Source organism: Pyrgilauda ruficollis, unplaced genomic scaffold (genome assembly GCF_017590135.1).
Source record: "Pyrgilauda ruficollis isolate IOZ18807 unplaced genomic scaffold, ASM1759013v1 scaffold8, whole genome shotgun sequence".
In the NCBI taxonomy this organism is placed as follows: domain Eukaryota; kingdom Metazoa; phylum Chordata; class Aves; order Passeriformes; family Passeridae; genus Pyrgilauda; species Pyrgilauda ruficollis.
In genome coordinates, this window is record NW_024529932.1 from 759125 (window position 1) to 780869 (window position 21745).

At 33.8% G+C, this 21745-nt stretch overlaps 1 protein-coding gene across 4 annotated transcripts in view; it reads right to left on the reverse strand.

Moving 5' to 3' along the window:
- The window catches only part of NBEA (neurobeachin), a 448146-nt gene that overhangs the window by 324656 nt on the left and 101745 nt on the right, over nt 1-21745 (reverse strand). For all 4 annotated transcript variants that reach the window (XM_041487283.1, XM_041487285.1, XM_041487282.1 and 1 more), the window contains exons 8-13: nt 20546-20692; nt 16287-16484; nt 15747-15880; nt 8142-8250; nt 5615-5767; nt 4701-4869 (exon numbers count right to left, since the gene is read on the reverse strand). In XM_041487283.1, the coding sequence (XP_041343217.1) occupies nt 4701-4869; nt 5615-5767; nt 8142-8250; nt 15747-15880; nt 16287-16484; nt 20546-20692 (910 nt within the window). The remainder of the gene's footprint in view (nt 1-4700; nt 4870-5614; nt 5768-8141; nt 8251-15746; nt 15881-16286; nt 16485-20545; nt 20693-21745) is intronic.

Consider the following 21745-nt stretch of genomic DNA (forward strand, 5'->3'; position numbering starts at 1 on the left):
GGGCCAGCAATTGGACTTGACCCTGATGGGTCCCTTCCAACCCAACATAAAATCAAATAATTTCAGAAAGAAGCTCTACATTTCAAATAATTTTCACTCCATTGCCTGCTTTGTTGTGTGTTTAGATACTGCTGGGTGATCCTATTATCCATATTCTATATGATTTAACAAAATATTAAAGGTGTGCATGTGGCAAATCAAGATAAAAGCTGTAACCATAGTCTAAATGGAAAAAAAAAAAAAACCAGATTATTTTATTTGGAAATTAGTTTGACTTTTTAGTCTCTTTATAAAAAAATTTGAAATAAACAACGCCAGAGGAAAAGTGTAACTCATGATTTTAAACAGACAACTTTTCTCCACTATGTGGATTTACATGTAAAATGTAAAAGCTACTAAGAATAATTACAGGCCAAGTTGATACTTTTACACTCTGAAACAGTGTTTCCAGTACTTCAGAAGGAAATGGAAATACAAATATGAAGTCAGTATTCTGAAGCTAAGAAGAAATGCCAGTGTGAAACAGGAATCCAATAATAAAAGAAGATACAAAACCAAATTTAAAATAAGTATGTGAAACTTTAAAAAAAATTATTAAAATTCATTTAAAAACCCCCAAACATTTATACCTCCCATTTTATAAGCTGATTACTAGGAGAAGCAAAAGAAAAACTTTCACTTTTAAAAGAAAACAGCATTTGCCAACTGGGAAACTTCAATAAAAAGCTCCTTTGGCGTTAAAGTAAGAGCTACTAAACTGTCAGTGCAGAAAACTCACTCACTATGTGCTTTATTAAGACAGGGGAAGGCAATAAAACCCTGAAGCAGAGTAACTGTCTGCAAGTAATAGTAAATCAAACTAATTATTAACTAATATTAAAAATTGTTTCAGTATCTCCACATAAAAGATGACATGCCTAGAAGACAAGAAAACATCACACTACTAAAATGTCTGCATGAATAAGCTTACTTCCTAATATGACAGCAAATTATTTGAAGGCACTTTAGCACTTGCAGTCAAATTTTAGATATTGGCATGATTTCCAGTAAAGTCTTCTCCAGACCTGAAAAGTCTCATGTCAAGTCAGCCTAGAATTTCAGCTGCAATTTACTGACATGATGACATTTTTCTGTTTCATACATTAAATTAATGTTTATAAAAAATGGGTCCTATTCTTTCATTTGGAGGTTTCAAATACTGTTGAAAATGCAGCAACTTAAAACTTCACACAACTGTATTTTTACACTGCAACTTTCCTACTTGAACAAATTTTTTATACATTATTTCACATTTCAACAAATTATAAACTCTCTGGTGTTAGTGGCTGCAGGCAGGCTAATAAAAATTAACATGAAGCCAAAATCCTGGAAGAGTTACCTTTTTTGAACAATTGGGATTGGTGGAGTTATGACGTGCTGAAAACAGAGGTGAAAATAGAAAAGCCTTAAGCATGATAACTATAGCTACTTTTAGGAATCCATTCTATGACTATAAGCTGTCTCAATCAACCAGACCTGCACTTAATGTTAAAAAACCATCTTGTAAAGAATAGTGATAGAATATCCAGGTGATTAAACATTTTAAAATATTTCCATTATCAATTGCTAGCAACTAATGTGGATATCATAAAAAATCTTTTACTAAATGAAGTTAATATGAAATTAAATTTAGCAACCCATCACCTTATCAATTAATATATTTTTCACAGTCATTTGCTTGCTCAAATCACCCCAGATATCACAGTTCTATTAGTCAGAAGCAGAAGTTATCTGTGAAATAATAGCAAAAAAAGTCCCACTGCTGATTTGCATGGAGAAAGCTCCATAGCTGTGCTGGGTTTGCTAAGTCACTGATCCTCCTCTCTGACAGGCTGACATTCTTCAACACAGCACAAGAAAAGCCTCTCTTACAGATAGAAAAGAAACTACTACTTCTTTGTAGTAGAATCAATTACACAGGGCTTTCTGCAGGCAAGAAGGAAGAGGATAAGGAACAAGAAAGAAGATATTAAACTTTCATAAAGTCAAGTTTATCTATAAATCTAACTAAAGACAAAATGAGAAAATTCAGATATAGTGCATCATAACACATTTTGTGAAAATATGCATGGTTTCAGTTTATAAAACACTTTCCCAACTACTGTATGAAGGTCTTAAAAATTGTGATTTTTCTTGTCCAACTGCTACAACAGGCATCCACTAATTTACACTGCTTGATTACCTTTCAGGGACTGACCTGGTTGCCTTCCAAGTAAAATAAGAATCTTGTCTGGAACTGACACAAATGAGAGGAGAATGTACTATACTCAGAATGAAAGAAAAGGTAGGGATGTAAACCATCCATATCTATGCTTAATTTAGTGTTAACTGATTCACATCTCATTCCTAATTTTGTATCCTTGTGTACCTCATGCCTTCTGTTCAGATTTTCATGAATACATTACATATTTTTTGAATCTATGCAACTGGCATTACACATACAAATACTAAAAAAATACAGCTAACTGCAAAGAGACAGATCTGGGCAAGATAAAAACAATCCATACTTCCTACTGAAAGAAATGTCACTGACTGCACAAAAGAGCAAACCTAGCCAGAGGGAAGCAGTCTGCAATACATTTTCAAAGTATTGTTAGGTAGTAGTATCATGACACAGAAGCACAGGAATCTTTTTAATTTAAACCAATATACTAGAAAAAAAAATCTCAGCCATAACAAGTAGACTGTATTATCAAACTTCCACTCTCAAGCTAGCTGAGGAATTTTCCAAGTCTCTATCTAGCTGTAAATATGGTTGACACCTGAAAACTTCACCTCACAACAGCTGGGTATTCAACAGTCACAAACACAACGTAAATAAGCTTATCATCTGAGTTTTAAACAGCCCAATTCCTCACTGATCTCAGACACAGTTAATTTGTCTGATGGTAAAACTGTACCTGTGCAGCACAGCAGTGTAAACCTCAACAGAGCAGATCTCTGAAAGGCTGAATCTGGATAAAGCCACTCCCAGGGTAGGATTCAGTTCACCCCAATTTCAGATATCAGCAGTGTACTTCCTACACCAGACCAGCTTCTAACCTCCCACCGAGGTTAGTGGAGAGCCAATCAATAGAGGCAACGCAGTCTAGGAAGCAACTACACCTCAAACAAAGCATTTCTCAAGTGCTTGTCAATTAGAGGAAAGATACAGCTTCCTAAACATACTTAACAGTGTAAGTTGTCATGCCATAAGGTATGCAAAATATCTACCCAAAACAGGCAGATTTGGTGTTGGATACACAGAAAACCTGCATCTTTCTGAGAGGCAGGTAAGATGCCCCACCAAGACTACAATGGTACTAGAAACCTGTATTAAAGCAACTGACTCCGGCATTCCACTGTGCATTATCAGCAGACATCTAGCTCAGAAGGAGACATCTTCACTGCAGGCACCAAAAAAAGTTGTTAATTCTGTTTTGGCAGTAGGAATCCAGAATCAGCGTAAGTGGATAATATAATTTTTCACAAAGATTTCAAGCCAATTAAGTAATCACCCCAGGTAATTTTCATTATCTAGGATTTCATACTTTTCATTTAAATGAACAGAAAACTGTGGGCTTTTTAAAATTATTTTAAAATAAATTTTAATAATTTTTGAAGACTACTCTCCATCTAATATAATGCTATACGAGAACTATAAACGTCATCCAAGATCCTAGAGCAGCTCCTTCTCTGACCTTCAACACCTTTATTGCCTATTAGGACACCTAATCTAGTAAAAGAATTGTTACTTGCAGTTTTGTTTATTAAAAAAAAAAAAAATTGAGGGAAACCCCTATGTATACAGCTCACTTACAAATAAGAATTACCCAAAAACTAATGTGTTAGACATGTCACACTTTTGAATATTTGGTTATGTGACAGTACTGAAAACATTTCCCAATTATTCAATTTCTCAGCATGACATTAATAGTTACACAATAAAAATAATTAATAAATTCTCATTTATCGGGTATTTCTTAAGAGACTTTTGGGCAAATCCTTCCTGCTTTACACAAGTAGATAGCTAAATGTAATGGCATTACTGCCAGAATGTATAGGATTAGAATGATTTCCTCTGGTTAATACACATCTGTAACATGCAGCATTCAAGCAGTATTCATTATTACATTTTTTTCGTTCTGTCATTCAGTTCCTTCTGTGCTAAGCTAAGTGCATCACTTTAAGCAAAATTAAATACATCTCTATTTTATAAGGACAGAGGAAAAAATATTATTGAACTGAAATACAGCTTCAGAGACCCCTGTAGTGAGAACTAGAAGTTTCCACTCTGTTTTCAAGGTCACTTGACACTACTAATCACTCAAACCACACAAAGCTTTCTTTGGCATATGAAATACATGTAATATCTCCTCTTTATTATAGAAGAAGAAAAATCAATCTTTTGAATATGTTTCCTAAAGCACGCCCACATAAGTATGTGCTACATGACTGGAGACCAGAGTTGGAATCTTCTGGGAATACATATAAATTATCAGCATGAGTTTATGATACACCAAAAACGACTTCCTTAGTCCTTCTACTGATCACCACTGGTATCAACTATTGCCATTTTTTCATCTCCTTGTCTACAGATCCAAGGAGCTTTCAGACATTTGCATCACAAACCTCCCTACAGGAGAAATGCTTCTATTTTCTTGCTCGTGTGCAGCACTTACCCAGCCCTTTGGGAGTAATGCCACTGCTGTCAGCAGGATTGACCACCCAGTAGTAGTATTTCAGCGTGTGCATTAACTGCAGCACCGTGCCCACTCGGCGTATGGTGTTATAGATTGTAGCAGTCCCAATGAATTCAGCTGACAGGTAGGTGTACAAAGACAGCTGCACCTGGGGAATGAAACAGTTATCCACATAAATGGGTGTAAAATCTCTGTATTAGTAACCTTAAATTGTAGGGGTCTTATTAGAATAGATTTTGGATATTATATAAAAACCAGAAAAACTACAGCTCTGGTGAGGGCAGGGGGTGCACTGGTACCTAGGAATGATTTAAGTAATGATAAATATATTGTCTTGCTTTCTATTCTGACTTTTTATACAAAATGTATATATTTTCAGTTTTTAGGAAAATGCCACTTTTCACTTTGGTTCACATATCTCAACTATGATTACTTAGGAAAACAAAAAATTCATTATTAACAGAGATGAATGATAACATTTTAGAGATCTTATCAAACTAGAATACAAAGTTTGAATTAAAATGAGTGCTTACATTCAAGTGTAACAAAACACATTTTGCCTGCAATTAAAAATCCAAACTTTTATGCTTAATCTTGTAGGAAAACAATGTAATGCAATCACTGAAGAAGAGACTGGGTTTCTTGAAAGTCTTTTCGTAGAATCAGACAGAACCTTAGGCAATAATTTAACTGTTTTTAGGAAATTATAAAAGACATTTGAATATACAGTTAAGCAGTGTACAGACTTCATGATCTAAAATCATTGCTATTACCATGCTTATAAAAAAAATCCAAAAGAGAAAAACCAAAACCCTAAGTAGAATGTCATAAAAGAATACAGGTATTTAACTTTGTTGTAGGAGAGTCATAACATTATGCAAATGTACCATTACCTTTGCAGGGGTATGTATCCAGATAGCAGGATTGAAAAGGATGTGATCACATAATTGCTTCAGTAGAGGTGCTCCATGAGATAATCCATCCAAGTATTTTGCAAATGATAAAAATTGTTCCAGAACTGCTCTGGTTATGTGAACTCTAGATGACTGGGGGACAAAATGATCAGAAAGAAAATTATAAAGAAAAAAAACCTTTTTCTTTAATATAATTACAACAGAACTATGAAGCAGTATTTTAACCTGGCTCATCACTACTAAATACATTCAGTTTTGATGTTTTGATGTCATTGATTATGAGGCAGTTTTCTAACAATATTAATGGTCTTCCTAATAGCTATATTTAACAGGTTTGATTTAAAATACTAATCAATAACTTTGTTAATTGGTATTTTGCTTAGTTGGGTTTCTTTTCATTTTATTAGATTCCAGTCAGGATCCTACATTTTACAGCACAATTCTTGAGAACTTAATCTGAAGTCTTTATCTCCTCTTAAATTAAAGAAGTGTCTTACTGAAATTGGGTGTCTCAGTGTGTGAACGCACATTATTGGGAATCTTGCTTTTGTTTCTTAAACTTAAGTAGGTATTTGAAGGATTTGGTTTCCTCAAATTTCAGGATTCTTTCAGTTTCATAGCATAAGCCATGAAATCACTGTTGAGACCTGCTTCTACATAGTAACATGGCCTGAAGACTTTGACAAACTTTTTTGTATACTAAATTAACAGATGAATAAATAGTAAAAAACTCTAAAGCTCCTTCTCCTTGGCTTCTCCACAAAATGTCAAGCACTGGAAGAGGCTGCTCAGGGAAGTGGTGGAGTCACCATTCTTGAGGTATTTAAAAGATGTGTTGATGTGGCACTGAGGGACAAGGTTTAGTGTTGGACTTGGCAGTGCCATGCTAATAGCTGGACTCTATCTTAAAGCTCTTCTCTAACCTAAATGACTCTGTGATGCTATTTTTCAATTATTTTTAATGCTTTAAATACAGTCTGGGAATATGGAGATTTATTATTTTTAGAACTGAAGTCTACTGTCAGTAATAAAAGTTCAGCCTGGATACTGTATTTCCTTTGGCGTGTACATCAAAATTCACAATAAATAATCTGCAACTAATAAGAACAAAAATGCTGTTTGGAAGTTCAAGTAAAAAAAAAAGCTCTCTGTCTTCTCTGAAGTATTTGATTGCATGCAAATGAATAACAGATATAACAGATAATTTACAAATAATAAAATTGAGACTAGGAAACAAAAGGATTTTTTCCCACCATGTGTGCCAACCGGATATATTGAAAAATAGAATAAATCCTTTCAAAAAACTGCAGCTAAGTGAATATAACATAAAAAAAAAAAAACCAAAAAAAACCACCCAAAACAAACAAACAAACAAAAAAAAAACCAAACAAAAACAACACCCCAAAAACTATATATGTTTTAAGAATTGTGCTGTGATCAGTTTTGAGACAGCTGCTCATCATGCCTGAAAATGAGCAAGTACAAGGACTATCCCCTGCAGGGAATGCCCCCCTGATTTTTTTAAGAAATTAAATTTTGCTACAGTTGTTCTTCAAAACACAGGGCAACTATTTTGACAATTTCAGAATTGTCACAGAAGACTAATTTAATTTTTATTCATCTACACACATGCACAAAAAAAAAAAAAAAGCTCTCTGTCTTCTCTGAAGTATTTGATTGCATGCAAATGAATAACAGATATAACAGATAATTTACAAATAATAAAATTGAGACTAGGAAACAAAAGGATTTTTTCCCACCATGTGTGCCAACCGGATATATTGAAAAATAGAATAAATCCTTTCAAAAAACTGCAGCTAAGTGAATATAACATAAAAAAAAAAAAACCAAAAAAAACCACCCAAAACAAACAAACAAACAAAAAAAAAACCAAACAAAAACAACACCCCAAAAACTATATATGTTTTAAGAATTGTGCTGTGATCAGTTTTGAGACAGCTGCTCATCATGCCTGAAAATGAGCAAGTACAAGGACTATCCCCTGCAGGGAATGCCCCCCTGATTTTTTTAAGAAATTAAATTTTGCTACAGTTGTTCTTCAAAACACAGGGCAACTATTTTGACAATTTCAGAATTGTCACAGAAGACTAATTTAATTTTTATTCATCTACACACATGCACAAAAAAAAAAAAAAAATCTCACTTATGGCATTTCTGCTATGTTTGTACAAACTAGAAACAAGAGAACTTTCCTAAGCAAGTCTGGGGGACAGAAAGTGCAAAAATGAAAATACTTTGAAGTGATTCACAAACAGTTCTAAAGTAAGAACATAAATAAGAGAACATAACCTTCTTGAGAAAATTGATTCTTTGAAAGATGAGGAAGATGAAGAGTCTCCTGTAGACAACTTATAAAATATTTTTAATTTATAATATCTATGTCACAAATCTATTTTATTCCACCAGACATTTGAGCCAAGTGATTGAAAATACCACAATGACAGTAGAAATACTAAGAACAAAGATAAAAATCTTCCAAACGTACTTTTTCAAGGAGATAGCCAATGACCAGAAAGCCTTTTCCACCAAGCATTTGTTCTTGCATGGCTACTGAACTCTTAAGAAGCTCAACCAAGAAAGCCAGTAGGGTAGCACTGCATGGAAAGAACAAGATTTTTCTCAGATTAAAAATGTTGCTTTCTCAATAATCATCAGCTATTAAGTGAATAGAAATAGACTTAAGGTAGTGAACAATGCCTTAAAAGAATGCAAATCTTTTTTTTCCTGTTGGAAAATTTCTCCAGTGATTTTTCACATATTACAGTGGTAGGAGTGGGACTCCAGAGGCTACAAGGAAATCACCCAACAGTCCATCCCAGCAGTATCTTTAAGTGAAGTGTTCAGAGAGTACAGGGAGAAAAAGTGTTCAGAAAATGTTACAGTATAGAAACATAAGAGATATGAAAGACTTCAGGGGATGGAATTGCCAAGAAAGTGAAACTATGTTATGAAAACCAGCAGTGGAAATATATGACAGATCAATCCACCACAGGGAAAATAAATCATAATTGACTCTTGGGTGATGAGAATAAAACAAAAATACTCTCATCTATTGCTGAAAATCCAAGAGGAAAGGGAGAAAGAAAAAAAAAAAGTGACAGGAAGGAAGTATTTAAAATTACTTTTCAAATATTTCAAAAAGGTAGGTGACAGAATGTATCATAGTGCATATACAATGCATACATAAAATCATTATGCTTTTTCTAAAAATTAAATAGATGTAACGGTTCCTAGATGTACATACAAGTGTCTGCACCCATGAGAGTTCTTACATGGGTAGTAGACATAGGCAAGAGTGAAAACTGTGGGTTTTGCAGGTATGAAAAAGGGACTTAAAGAAAATATCCAACCTGCATTTGATACATTTCAACTTTTCTTACAGTATCTAGTCATCTAAACGTTTACTTGCTCTTCAAATAGAATATCTTACTTTGAAATAAATGTTGAGATTGGTTAATCCATGCCAGCACCAAAAAATAATCAAAGTGCTGAGGAAGACAAGATTTGTTCTATTTGTTGAGTAAGGCTGCCATGCAAAAGAACAGAGAGTAGCCAAAGTATATGCTGGGAACATGAAATAGTGCCTTGTCTTTCTTCGTTGTTGAATGGTCATAATAATCCATCTAAAATCACATACAGACTGCTCCACAGAGTGTCAGCAATAAAAGAGCACAGATAATATCCATTTACAGTACTCCAAAGCTTTTATCAAAACAGCCTTTCAAGCTGTCACATCAACTTCAAACCAGATTACATGCATCAATTTTTTCTTACCCCAACCAAAAGTTTCTACTGTATTTGTCATCTAAAATAAGAATCTAATCATTTTTACTACATGAAAACCCATAAGCAGCTCACATAAAGTGTTGAAGATTTAAATTTAGATTTCTTTAATAAATTGAAGAGGTGAAAGAAAATTCCATTTAGATAGATCATGCTTACTACCATCCTCTATGAGTAACCTAATGACTTAAGAAAACAAGCCATTATGCATAAAGTCAAGAAACAGTGTACATCTTTGCAGAATTAGAATTTAAATCACAATAGCAAATACTGTTACTATTATATTGAAATGCTAAAAAATATTCTTAAAATGGATTTTAAAGATTTTTGTACTACATACATACTTAAGTTCATTTCCTATTCTCAGAGGTACTTTGTCAAAAGCCTTTAAATTTATATCATAGTTTACTTGTTCATTCTGTGAACTTAGATGTAAACTCATGGGCTAAAGTTATTCTTATCTCATATCAATACAATCTCTATACAACTGTTAGAAATTCTGATAGACTCTGAATGTAAGCGTAAGACACACACAACAATAAAGATTTTTCCCTCTTTCCCTCTATTTAGGCATGTATAAACCAACAAGTCAACTCAGAAATCATAAGTGACCAGTTTATACCTAAGCATGGCACAGACACAGAAACAGACAAGCTGGTTCTATGTAAGAAAGACTGACCTTAAAAAAGAGTACTAGTTCAGATGTAGCCAGTGCCCAAATATCACTTTTTAGATATTAACCATCTTTATGCTGGCTATGGCTGAACTAATTAATCCTGCCTGCCCATATTACCTCTGCACAGAGCTACCTTAGCTGTTACTGCACAGTGATGCCAGTGTTTCTAGTTTCAGGAAAATGTATTAATTTAGCCAATGCCTTTGTGAATGAGCTATGCTTTCACTTAATTCCAAAATGGCTTTTAACATCTATTGATCCAGACACATAAAGATACCTCAATCCAGCTCTGCAGAGTCTGCGGGCAGTAACTCTAACTTCTAATCCTTCTGCATTATCCAAGATTGCCAGCATAAATAACAGAGTTGACTGCAGTATATAGTAATTCAAATCTTGGGTTAGCACACATGAATGCATCATTAGACCTTCAAGCACATTAAAAAAATCCAAGTACCAGAAAATGCAGCAGTTAAGGAGAACCATCTGGCAGGCACATAGAGGTGCAATGAAGTTTGAGATGAATACTGTACAGAACCACAGTATTGATAAAAATTAACATAATAATTGAATATAACTAGCAGTTTGCCCACATTATTATGCAGGAAATTAAGTAAAAGATCTGTAATATTTTAACTCATTGAAGAACTATAAAATCAAAATGGAAGTTTTTTAAATTTTCAGTGCATATACAGTACTGAAGGTATTACTACCTGAAGATGATCAGAGAAAGGGAGAAAACAGACTATATGCTGTCTGTGGGGTTGGGGGCTATTATTTGGGGGTTTTTTTGGGGAAAGGGGTGGGGAACTGAAGGGTATTTATGCCTTGGGTTTTGTTTTGTGGACATTGTCCCTCAGAGATGTTGCTTAGACTTCTTTTAGGTGAAACTTCCTTTTTGCAGGATGAGGGGGGAATGAAAGTGCACTAAGTAACAGCTGTTGCACACAACACTGGTTTCACATGTAATGTTCTTCTCCTTACATATTATGCCAGAGAGCATCTGATCTGCTTGAATTCTCAGGTAAACTTTCCCAGCCTCTTCAAAACTTCTCTTCCCCCACAATTTTCAAACTGACCTCAAGGAAATGTGTATCTAGATATAAAAAAATCCATACTGAAGTAGTGTATTTTTCCCCTCAATATTGCATTCTAAGAATTTAATCTGCCTAATTTGGAGGACTGTATCCAGAACTTTCAACAATTTCTAGGGATACTCAATTTATTTATTCACCTTGGCAGCTGAACACAAATTAAACCTGAAGATTTGAAATATGAAAATATTTATTAACAGAAACAGGTTGCCAAAATCATTCTTTTAAAAAGGTTGTTGTTGACAGAGGGAAAATAATATTGATGAGAAGACTAAGTTGAACAATTTTTCATGCAGAATTTAACAAACTTACCAGCAACTAACATGCATCAGATTGCTGCACAGTAATTGACATTACACTTTAAACTTGCAAAATTCTGTGCACTGCCATGCAAAATTTCTCTCCATTCTTTCCTAATTTCAACACCCCTAGATATAAGAATACTTCCAGGATACTTCTGCTCATTCCTACATGTCTTCTATGTAATGCTCTTCCTAGAACATGTCAGTTTGTCTGCAGTGGAGCCATGATACAGACAGAAAGTGAAACTCCATATGCCAACCAACACTAAATCAGAGAACTATGATAATTACTGAAAATATAACTAATTTCTGGGGAAAAAAAAAATCCATTAATTTTCCATTATGAACAAGCAGGAGAAAAAAAAGGTGATAGACCTAAGCACGATGATGCAGTACCTCCAATGGTTATGACACTGTTTAAAAGTATCTTAGAAGTCAGGAATTTGCACCTTTAGGATAAAAGTGAAATGTGCCTTGGCATTTTGTTTGTTTTGTTGTTGTTGCAGTTCTTTTATTCTATTTTATTTTTAAACCACTACACAGATCAGTTTCTCTAGACTCCTCATTCCCATGATAATTTTCTCAGTCAGATTTGCCTTTATATAAAGTTTCATCTTGGATTCTGTATTACAAAGTTGTCTGTACAAATTACCTTTACAAAAGGCACTTTTAGCAGAGGTATGCATGTTGCTTTGGAGATCTAAGTATGATTATTAATTACAGACAATTTAACTTGAAGAGTCTATATAAAAGAGAATAATACATGTAGTTGTTTTGTCTCATTCTCTTTGTGAAAGAATCCTTTATAAAGGCAAAAATCCGTTATTTGTATTTTCAGCTTCTCCAAAGTAATACAAAAAGATTGTATAAATAACTCCATCACAGGTGGCTAGTATGATAACTATTCAAAATTAATCATAGCATAAACAGATAAAGTAGTATTAAGGAAAATCATACACCAACAATTAATGTTTCCATGAGCTACAGCTATGCAGCTCTAAAGTGCTTCCTTAGCTTCCAGTTTAAATGTTTTTTCATTTCTGTAAGCTTGTTGAAGAGAAAGGGGAAATGAGTTCTTTCTTATGCCTTTTCAATTGTTTTCTCATAACATGTGATGAAGCTAATAAGACAATTAATCAGGTTTCATTCAAAAACATGAGTCAGCTGAATAGGCGTTGTGTGAGAGAACTAGAGAGGCAAGTCACCTCTGCTTACAGGCAAAACATTTTGTGACACAGACTCCAGTAATAAATTAGTCACCCTTAATAGTCCCTGGATCTTTTGGAGTATGCAGAGGTACAGCAGTTCACGAGTTTACAACAGATTTCTACTACATCATGCAGTGGTTGGATTTTCATTATAAACCCTTGTCCAGGCAGACTGATTTGGCAAATCACATTCTGGCTGTCACAGTTGGGAAAATTCAAGTAACTGATTTTATCTGAGCACAGCTAGGCCACACTAGTGATGTGTAATTTTAGGAGCAATATTCAGCATTCTTCCCTTCAAAACAGAGAGGGAGGAGGTTACCAGCATTCAACAATGCAAATCCTGAATTCTGCGCTGGAGGCAGCAATGGACTGGGACCTTGGCTTTCCATGAAAGGCACAAAGGCAAACGCAACAACCTCAGGAAGGATTACTTCCAGACCTGCTCTCAAATTTCAATATCTCTGCCAGCTATGACAAGAAAATTCTTGAAAGACAGGATGAGAGGACAGGTTAGGAAGGTAGAATACCGCATGGCATTAATCTTATTTGCTGTCATGATCTTTAAAATAAATTCAATTAAACTGAAGACATTAATCAAAATGATTGGAAACTCAGAGATTTTTCATATTAAGCTAATAAATAAAATCAATACATCAAACTAATTCCTGTTAAGCTGCGTTGTTTCTGTAGAAATTGATAGGAAACCTGCCTATTTATTATCAAACTATAAATCTTAAAAAAGTAGATGCTCCATTATATCTATCTTACTTCTGAATATAGATAATTTTGATATTTTTTTAATATTTTGATGATGAGGTTTTGGGTTTTGTTCATAAAGTTCTTCTAATATTAAAAAAATCAAAACAAAAAATCAAATAATTGAAAACCCTGAGGTTTTCAAACAGATTTTGATATTTGCAGGAGAGAAAGAGGCGAGAAGGATTCAGAAAAGCAGTAGAATTGGCAAAGCCCTCTGTTGCTGTTACACCTTTATAGGTAAGACAGGTATAACTCAGTATCAGATACAAGGAGACAATAATCTAAAAAATAAGGGGGAACAAGGAAAGGAATCATTAAATGCACCGTTTCCCTTATTCCACTCCTCAAATTATCCTTTTCATGTTTAGCATTCTTTTTCCATTAGCTCCTTTCTTTGATCCCAAAAATATTTTATTATTTTATTTGTCCACTTCCCTGTTCACTTCCAGCATTATTTTTCTTGATACTAATATCTTATTAAATAACATATGAGAAAATAATGCACAGACACCAAAACCTATAAACATATAAATTACATCTCATCAAGCAGCCATTTGCTTAAACTTTTTTCAATATGTTCTTGAGTTAGAATCATATCCTCTTGTATTATGCATTTGTACAATCATATAGCACAATGAATTACAGATCTCTTTTTAGAATATAATCTAATTATAGAAGAAATGCATTGACTTATTCAAGAACAATTTTTTTCTACTTACAGTTCAACCAACTCCAGAAATGTTCTGTACATTTTCAATTAAACATTATGAATGTTCTGACTCGCTGGGTAGACCACACATTGGGGAAGAATTAGTCTTTATCTCAACTTCTAAAACTTACATTACATTAGTTCTTCATTTTTAAACAGATCTAGTTATTGCTTTGTCATCTATTACAGATTCAGCTCTTAATGAATTTAACATACATTTTATTCCTGTGTGGAGACACATACACACATAACCTTCCTTAAACTAGAATAAAGCATTTCAGTCTTCTGCTTTGCCAGTAAATAAAAACATACAGTGACTTTTTTCCCCAAGCATATTTCAAACCAAGCATTTCTTTTTCTATTTCCCTTACTTTACAATGCTTCAATGCAAAGTTCATCTTGCAAGACACTTAAAAAAATAAATATTCCACAGTAACCAATACACAACTAGCCTTTCTGTCTTGCAAATCTGTTGGCAATTTTCATATTTGTTAATTGTTTTTTCAAATAACTATTTTTAACTGAACTATCTAATGCAATAAGAAACATCCAGAACAATTAATAGAAGAATACTATAAGCAGGAAAATAAGCCACGTGCTTGGCATTACACACCTGCTTTGTCACCTAATTCAAATAGAAAAGACAGCTTATTTTGTCTCTAAACACTACTTTCTAGCAGGCTTTGGTTACAAATTATCCTCCAGGGAAACACCGTACCAGTTGTTCAGCATTATCCTTTCAGATTTCTTACCGGCAAAGATTTAGGCCAAACATTTTTCTGGAGAAGTTTAGCTCTCCTGTGCTTGCCATAGCAAGCACGTGGCAATAACCATAGCTGAGTTAATTTTGAGAAAGGATTCACCATGTAAGGAGATATTTAAAAGATGTGCAGATATGGCATTTAGGGATGTGGTTTAGTGGTGGACTTTGCAGTCCTAGGTTAATGGTTGGACTCCATGATCTTAGAGGTCTTTTCCTAAAGGATTCTACGATTCTAAGTCAGCATGGGTACTAACAGATTCCCAGGCAGTCTTTTTCAACATCTGTTTTTTAACATCTGTGAAGACTTTTCAACTTAGAGGTGTCTTCCATAGCACCAGAGGAGAAACTTCATGGGTCCCAGCTTAAAATCCTCTTGTTATGTCCCCAATCACTATTGCAATTTTAATACGGTCAAAAAATGCCTGATCATAGCTCTATGAGTTTCTGACCACATATTAATTAATTTTTGAATGCTATGAAATATGAATTCAAATGACACAGACTTTGAGAAGGTAAACATTACACTTTCAAGGAAAAGCATATTGAGTTCTTTCAGAAATTGTGTGAACTGTTGTAAAACTATTCTTAAAGACTCTAGAGTGATTTGAATTCTTTACTTAATCATATCAGTTTTGTACAGTAAACGACTTTTTTTAAAAATATTTTTTTTAAAAAAAGAAACAAGGGTAAAATGTAGAAAAAATTAGAGAACATGCCCACAAAAAAAAAAAAGAAAAAAAAAAGGAAAAATCTTGTAAGCTTAATTTAGTTTAAGTCCTGGTTAAAAGAAGCTTACCAGACTGTTGTTTCCACCTGGCTGTCGTGCAGCTGTCGATTGTCTAGCTGGGCAAAGAGAGGAAAAAGAACCTGAATCCCTCCGATGGAATGAATTGCGCTGTGAATGGAGTGGGTTACAATAGCTTTCACATCCTAAAGACATAAAGGAAAAACTACAATTAATCTCAATTTTAAAGGACAGTTAAAAATATAATTCTGAAGCACTTTAACACCAAATTGAGCACAGACTTTTTAAAACTGTGTTTCAATACTTATACTTCAATTATAATGACTATATTTTAAGGCAAACGTTAAACAGATAATTTTAAGTAACAGGGCAAACTGTGCCATGATACTTAAATATAGTGTGAAGTCTGTATTTCTCATGGAACATTTTTTTCCTTGCTTTAGAAAGGGAGCAAAGAAAGAACAGTTGAAGTGAAAGTTACATTAAGAGCTGACAGAGCACAAAAGAACAATCTCTGTACACTAGTAGACAAACCCTCTGTGTGATGTTCAGCCAACATTAATCACAGAACATCAGCTTAGCAGCACCAACCTGAAGCATGAGAGCATGGGGGGAGTGTACAAAAATGGAAGGATTCTCCTTTGGTGAGGATTCAAGGCATAGCTGAGCATCGGTGGCCTTTGCGTTATAGGTAAAAGCGATGCTGCTTGCGAGTTTCCCATCATACAGCACTTGTTTATGGTGCTCAGCCAGATGAATGTCACTCTCGGATTTAAATTTGAACGTGCTCTGAAAAAAACCCAAAAGTTTCACAAAGTAATTAATTTAGACAAATTCCTTGCCACAAAATATGCAAAAAGCTACATTGAACTTGAGAGAGAATAAATAAACTACCAAACTTCACTTGCATTTACCAGTAGCCTAATGCTACTGAACAATGAGATAGATTTGTTTCTACTTAGTCTACACCACATCAAAGTGTCAACACATTATTTGGTATTTGATGTATTATCTCTTCTATCAGCATCAGTGTTTACAACTTTCAGAAGTAACTATCTTAAAAAAACACACATTAACCAACCATAAATATGTCAAAAAAAAATTTAAGCATAAAACACATTAAAATAGAGAACAAATTAAATGTGTTGCATTTTAGTTCATATGAGCTCACTCAAATTAGAATATAAAATGCTATACCATGTTGATAAAAGGAATAGTTATTTTTGAACAACATTAAAAACTATGCTTCGTTAACAGTCAGGAGTATATACAAATGAGCCACTTAAAAAAAATCCAAAACCAATCATAAATACCACATTTTGCATTAATTATTTGCAAATTCAGAGCTTTTCCAAGGAAGACTGAAAATGAACATATGATTCATATCTGATCTAAAATTAAGTTTTTTGGCAACACTGAAAAATCAACAAAGCACAAGAAGATAGATTTCTGTCTTTCTGCAAAGCACTCTCAGATATACTTGGCATATAACAATAACTAAACAGTGGCAAAAAGACAATTAGTAGTAACACAGTACAGTGCTGTACTGATACAAGGAAAGCAAATTTGTTAGACATGACCATCATTTTATTGCAAATGAAAATACAAATATATATGTGTGTGTGTGTATATATACATAAAACGTTATTGCTAAAATATTTACCGAGTTTAAAATAATGTATTTCTGAGATTATGCATGAATAATTTCCCTTGCTTTCACTGCACAAAGTGACCACAATTCTCTTTATTGCTTTAATCCTACCAAATATCCCCTTTCCCTACTAAATATAGTTTCAAATTTTAAGATATATTATGGATTAATTTGGGAAGACTTGATGGGGAAGAGACAAATGACGTAGTTCTATTGCCAATATATTTGCCTTTCTTCCCCTTAAAAATCTGATTATGAGTAATTTCTTTGCAATAGCTAGTAAGAGTGTCAGTTTCTCATTATTGCTTCTCACACAATGTAACATTTTCTTTTTTAAAAAAGCCTTTTACTACAAGTGAAAATGAAGTATTTCAAACTAAAACATCTATTTGCTTAACAAATAAATTTTTGTATTAGGACATGCTGGTTATAACCAAATAAACTCATAAGAACGTGATGAGCAAGATCAGCATGGATGGACTATGAACTGTTTCTATGTTACTACACTCTGTACAAGAATGCCATGTGCAATAAATAATATGAACATTGTAAATAAATATCCAACTATTTGATACAATTATTTTAATGACTTCTCTAGTCAGTCCTAAAACCTGTAGATTCTACCTTCACCACAGAACAGGAATGGGACAGATTAATTTTCATCTGCAGATCAAGCTCTCACTTTTCCTGAACTTTGTGGCTTTGGTGTCATCTGCAAGATTATTTACTCTGCATATTAACAGACATGTGCAAACTGGTAGATAATGCAGCTTTCTCTGTTTTCCAGAGGTTTTAATGGCAGCCATGGTAGACTAGGGGCATTATGAATGATTGAGAGGGCAGCTGAATGAAAGGCAAAATCAGTCTCCTCTCATGAGCAAAGCAGATAGAAGAATGGTCACTTCCCCTAAAGAATCAGATCCTCAGATATAATGGACAAAAGTATGTATTTTAAGTCAAAGGAACTACCATATACTGTATTAGGAAGGAAAAAAGATCTGTATGACGACATTTTCCAAAAAATCTCAACTATTTTGAATAATCCTTCTTTGGCAGAAAAGTTTGGCACAAAGGAGTTTACAATTCATCTGGGGTCTTTTTAGGGGGAGTTGAACTGTTGATTTTCCCCATTGGCTAACAGTACTAACAATTAGAATGAACAGAAAATGTAGTGAACTACTTAAGAAAAGTTTCTGAAAGGCCAGTTTGCTTCAGCAAGTTGGGTAAGAGCAAGAACATGATCTCTAATATTCAGGAATACAAGCTATATGTCAGTTGAGGCTCCCTTAGACTATTAAATCCCATACTGAAGTATTCTGAACTGGTGGACCTTTGCACCAGCACAGAATCTGAAAGGATTTACAGAAATAACCTTAAATGAGATATAGAAACAGGCAGGCTTTGAGTGAAAGCTACAATTGGTGCCTTGAAATATCTAAACTACAATACATGGCTCCTTTTCTGGTTGTGAGGAGATCTTGTTTTAGAAAAAGGTCAAAAAAAGTCTCCTGTTTTGTCTTGTTTCTGGGCTGAATAAAAAAGTCAAATAAATAAATGCTATTTCCAGGATACTGCTCTGGCAGCCTGCTCTTTTTAACTGGTATTAAACAGTAAAATATACCTCGAGATTTTCAGACAAGGAAAAAAATTCCTTCAGAGAGCAAGGGGGCATTAACTGCTCTGTGTACATAACCTGAATACAAGAGCACGACACACAAAAGAAGAATTTCCCCAAAATATTAAATATAGATGACATTTTTTTTAAAAAATCACTAAGAAGCTACAGGTGTGGAGAAATGTAGTTTAATGGAAGCCTATGAATCAAGCAGGGCAATTTGACAACTGTAATAGGGCCAGTGCAGTAACTACTGGAAATGTCATTTAGCTTGAAAACTCCTATCTTTATCAACCCCTTCAACAATCAAAAAATATTACATAATAATTTGCACTTCTTGAAACACATGACAGCCTTATTCCTGTTTGATATCACTCCAGTATGTTTCTGCATAGTGGAATTCAGTAATTTAATAAATTTGCAAATTTTTACTATATTTATTATTAAGAAATATAAGGTTACATTAATTTATTTTGTATGACCAAAAATATTTGCAGAAATATTTGTCTAAACAAAATACTGCATAAAGTTTGGAATAAAATACTCCTTGTTTGCACAGGTGATGGACTTTTCTTAACTGGCTTAATATTTTTAGTTTCAAGGCAGATTTTAAACATCGTCTATATGCAATACACTTCTTCTCCAAGTAATCCTGATATACATGTGGTTATTTACACTACATAGTTACATACCATAAAAGCTATTTCCAACTGCCTCTGTCATTCAAGCACTAGCTAAAATCAAACTATTAAGTGTATGCATTTTCTACACACAAAATTAATACTATTAGAATCTAAATGTTGATTTTTACTTATGGCTTTTACAAGTTTTTGTTTTCAGAGTATGTGATATAAGTTGAAAAACTGAAAGTCTGCTTTGGATGAAAACAGAAATTTCAAAAATTAGAAAAAAGAAAACTTGGGAATACTGATAGTATAAACTGAAATTCATTATTGTTTACCTAGAGTTAGATTAATTTTCAAGTATTAACTACAAAGGAGTTTCTGCAGATTTCTGTGAAATATCTGTGTTGTTTTTCTCAATGAAATAATACAATACACACCCATTCCTAGATTATAGGTCTAAGTTTATGCATTAATTTTTCCAATCTGTCCCCTCAATATCAGTGACGAAGTATGAATAAAAAGCTTAACTTTTACCTTAACAGGACTGTCTGAAACCATATATTTGAACAGAATTGTTTTATTATACCTTGTTGAATGTTAATCTTCCTTAACTCACATTTTTAAATACAAACAGTAGAGAAGAAATGTATTTCTGTGGCATGCAGTGCACCAAATACAAAATTTTTCTAATCTGATTATGACCAAAGTAATTAATTTCCCATACAGACATATTTCAGCTATGCTTTAAGCAAAACTTTCATCTTCCAAAAAGGTGGTAAAAAATTAGGGTCAGTTAGGATACTTGAAAACATAGTCTTATGTTGCTGAAAACAAATCGCATGAAAAAAAAAATCTACGTGATTCTAGGAGGAATATTCACATGCTTCACATATCTTTCAACTATATCTCTCAATCATTTTATTTTTCCAGTTTTATGCTTCTTAAAATCTGGTATTACCTTATATCCAGGTCCTAACTGATGTATTGCAAAAATCTGTGCTGGGTTGAGTGCTTCAGTGAATACATATACTGCTCCAAGCTGGCCACAGAACACTCTATTTGCATCAGCAGTCTCCGAAGATCCAAGAAAACATTTATCATAGCTCTGTATCAGAAAGAGGCAGTTGATAATGAAATAATATTAATGCACAACTACAAAAGCCACAAATAAAGAGAGACTGGAACTAAAAAGTTAAACCGTCCATTATCAATCCTTTTTACTACCCTGTGGTGAACATCTTAATTTTGAATATTGTAGCATTAATTATTTAGTCCATATGACTGGCTGCTAGGATTTGTTTTCTATTAATCGGTCAACATACAATAGAGTAAATGAGAATAGTACATTCAAGTACAAAATAATCCCCCCTATTGCCTTCTAGGAACATGACACACTTTAACTTCCTTGTAATTGTATTCAGAACTCCTACTGCTAATACACAAGAACACACGCTGAAATACCTCCTCTTTCACTGCTGTGCCAATAGAGCTAAACACCTCCAGAAGAAAAAAAGGAAACAAAGCTGAAATACCTCCTCTTTCACTGCTAAATAGAGCTAAACACCTCCAGAAGAAAAAAAGGAAACAAATACAGATTTTTCTAATTTACAGGTGTTGCATATTTTCCCTCTCTGACCCCGCAGCCTATAATGATTTGGTTTGACCTTAAATCCTCTTCTGCCTTATTCTACACAGACAAGAGTTATTTTCCATTCTTTCTTCTAAAAACTATCCCTCCCTTCTGCTGTTAATTATCCCTGCCCTTCTGTGTCTGTCCACATCATATTATTTCAGATGAGGGACGATTTTTTGTGGCTATTTTGCAAGGATTTGGTGAAGTTTTTAAGGTGTTTCCAAAAAACCTAGCTAGAACAAAGACCTGAGAAACCAGAAAACATGACGCAGCATAAAAGGACAACAGGAAGAAGCTCAGGGATCTTTGAAGGTTATTCTCACAGCTTCCTTGAGTCACAGGTGCTTTATTGAATGGAAACAAGCATCTGATATCACTTTTTGAGCTGAGCCAATAGAACCTGCATTAGGAAACTTGCTTTTTCATCTGGCTTAACTGCTGAGTTTTACCTTAAAGAAAACTTTTGTCAGTCTAGAGAATGAAATCAAATATGGTGAACTGTTACAGCAACTGGTCTAGGTGGAT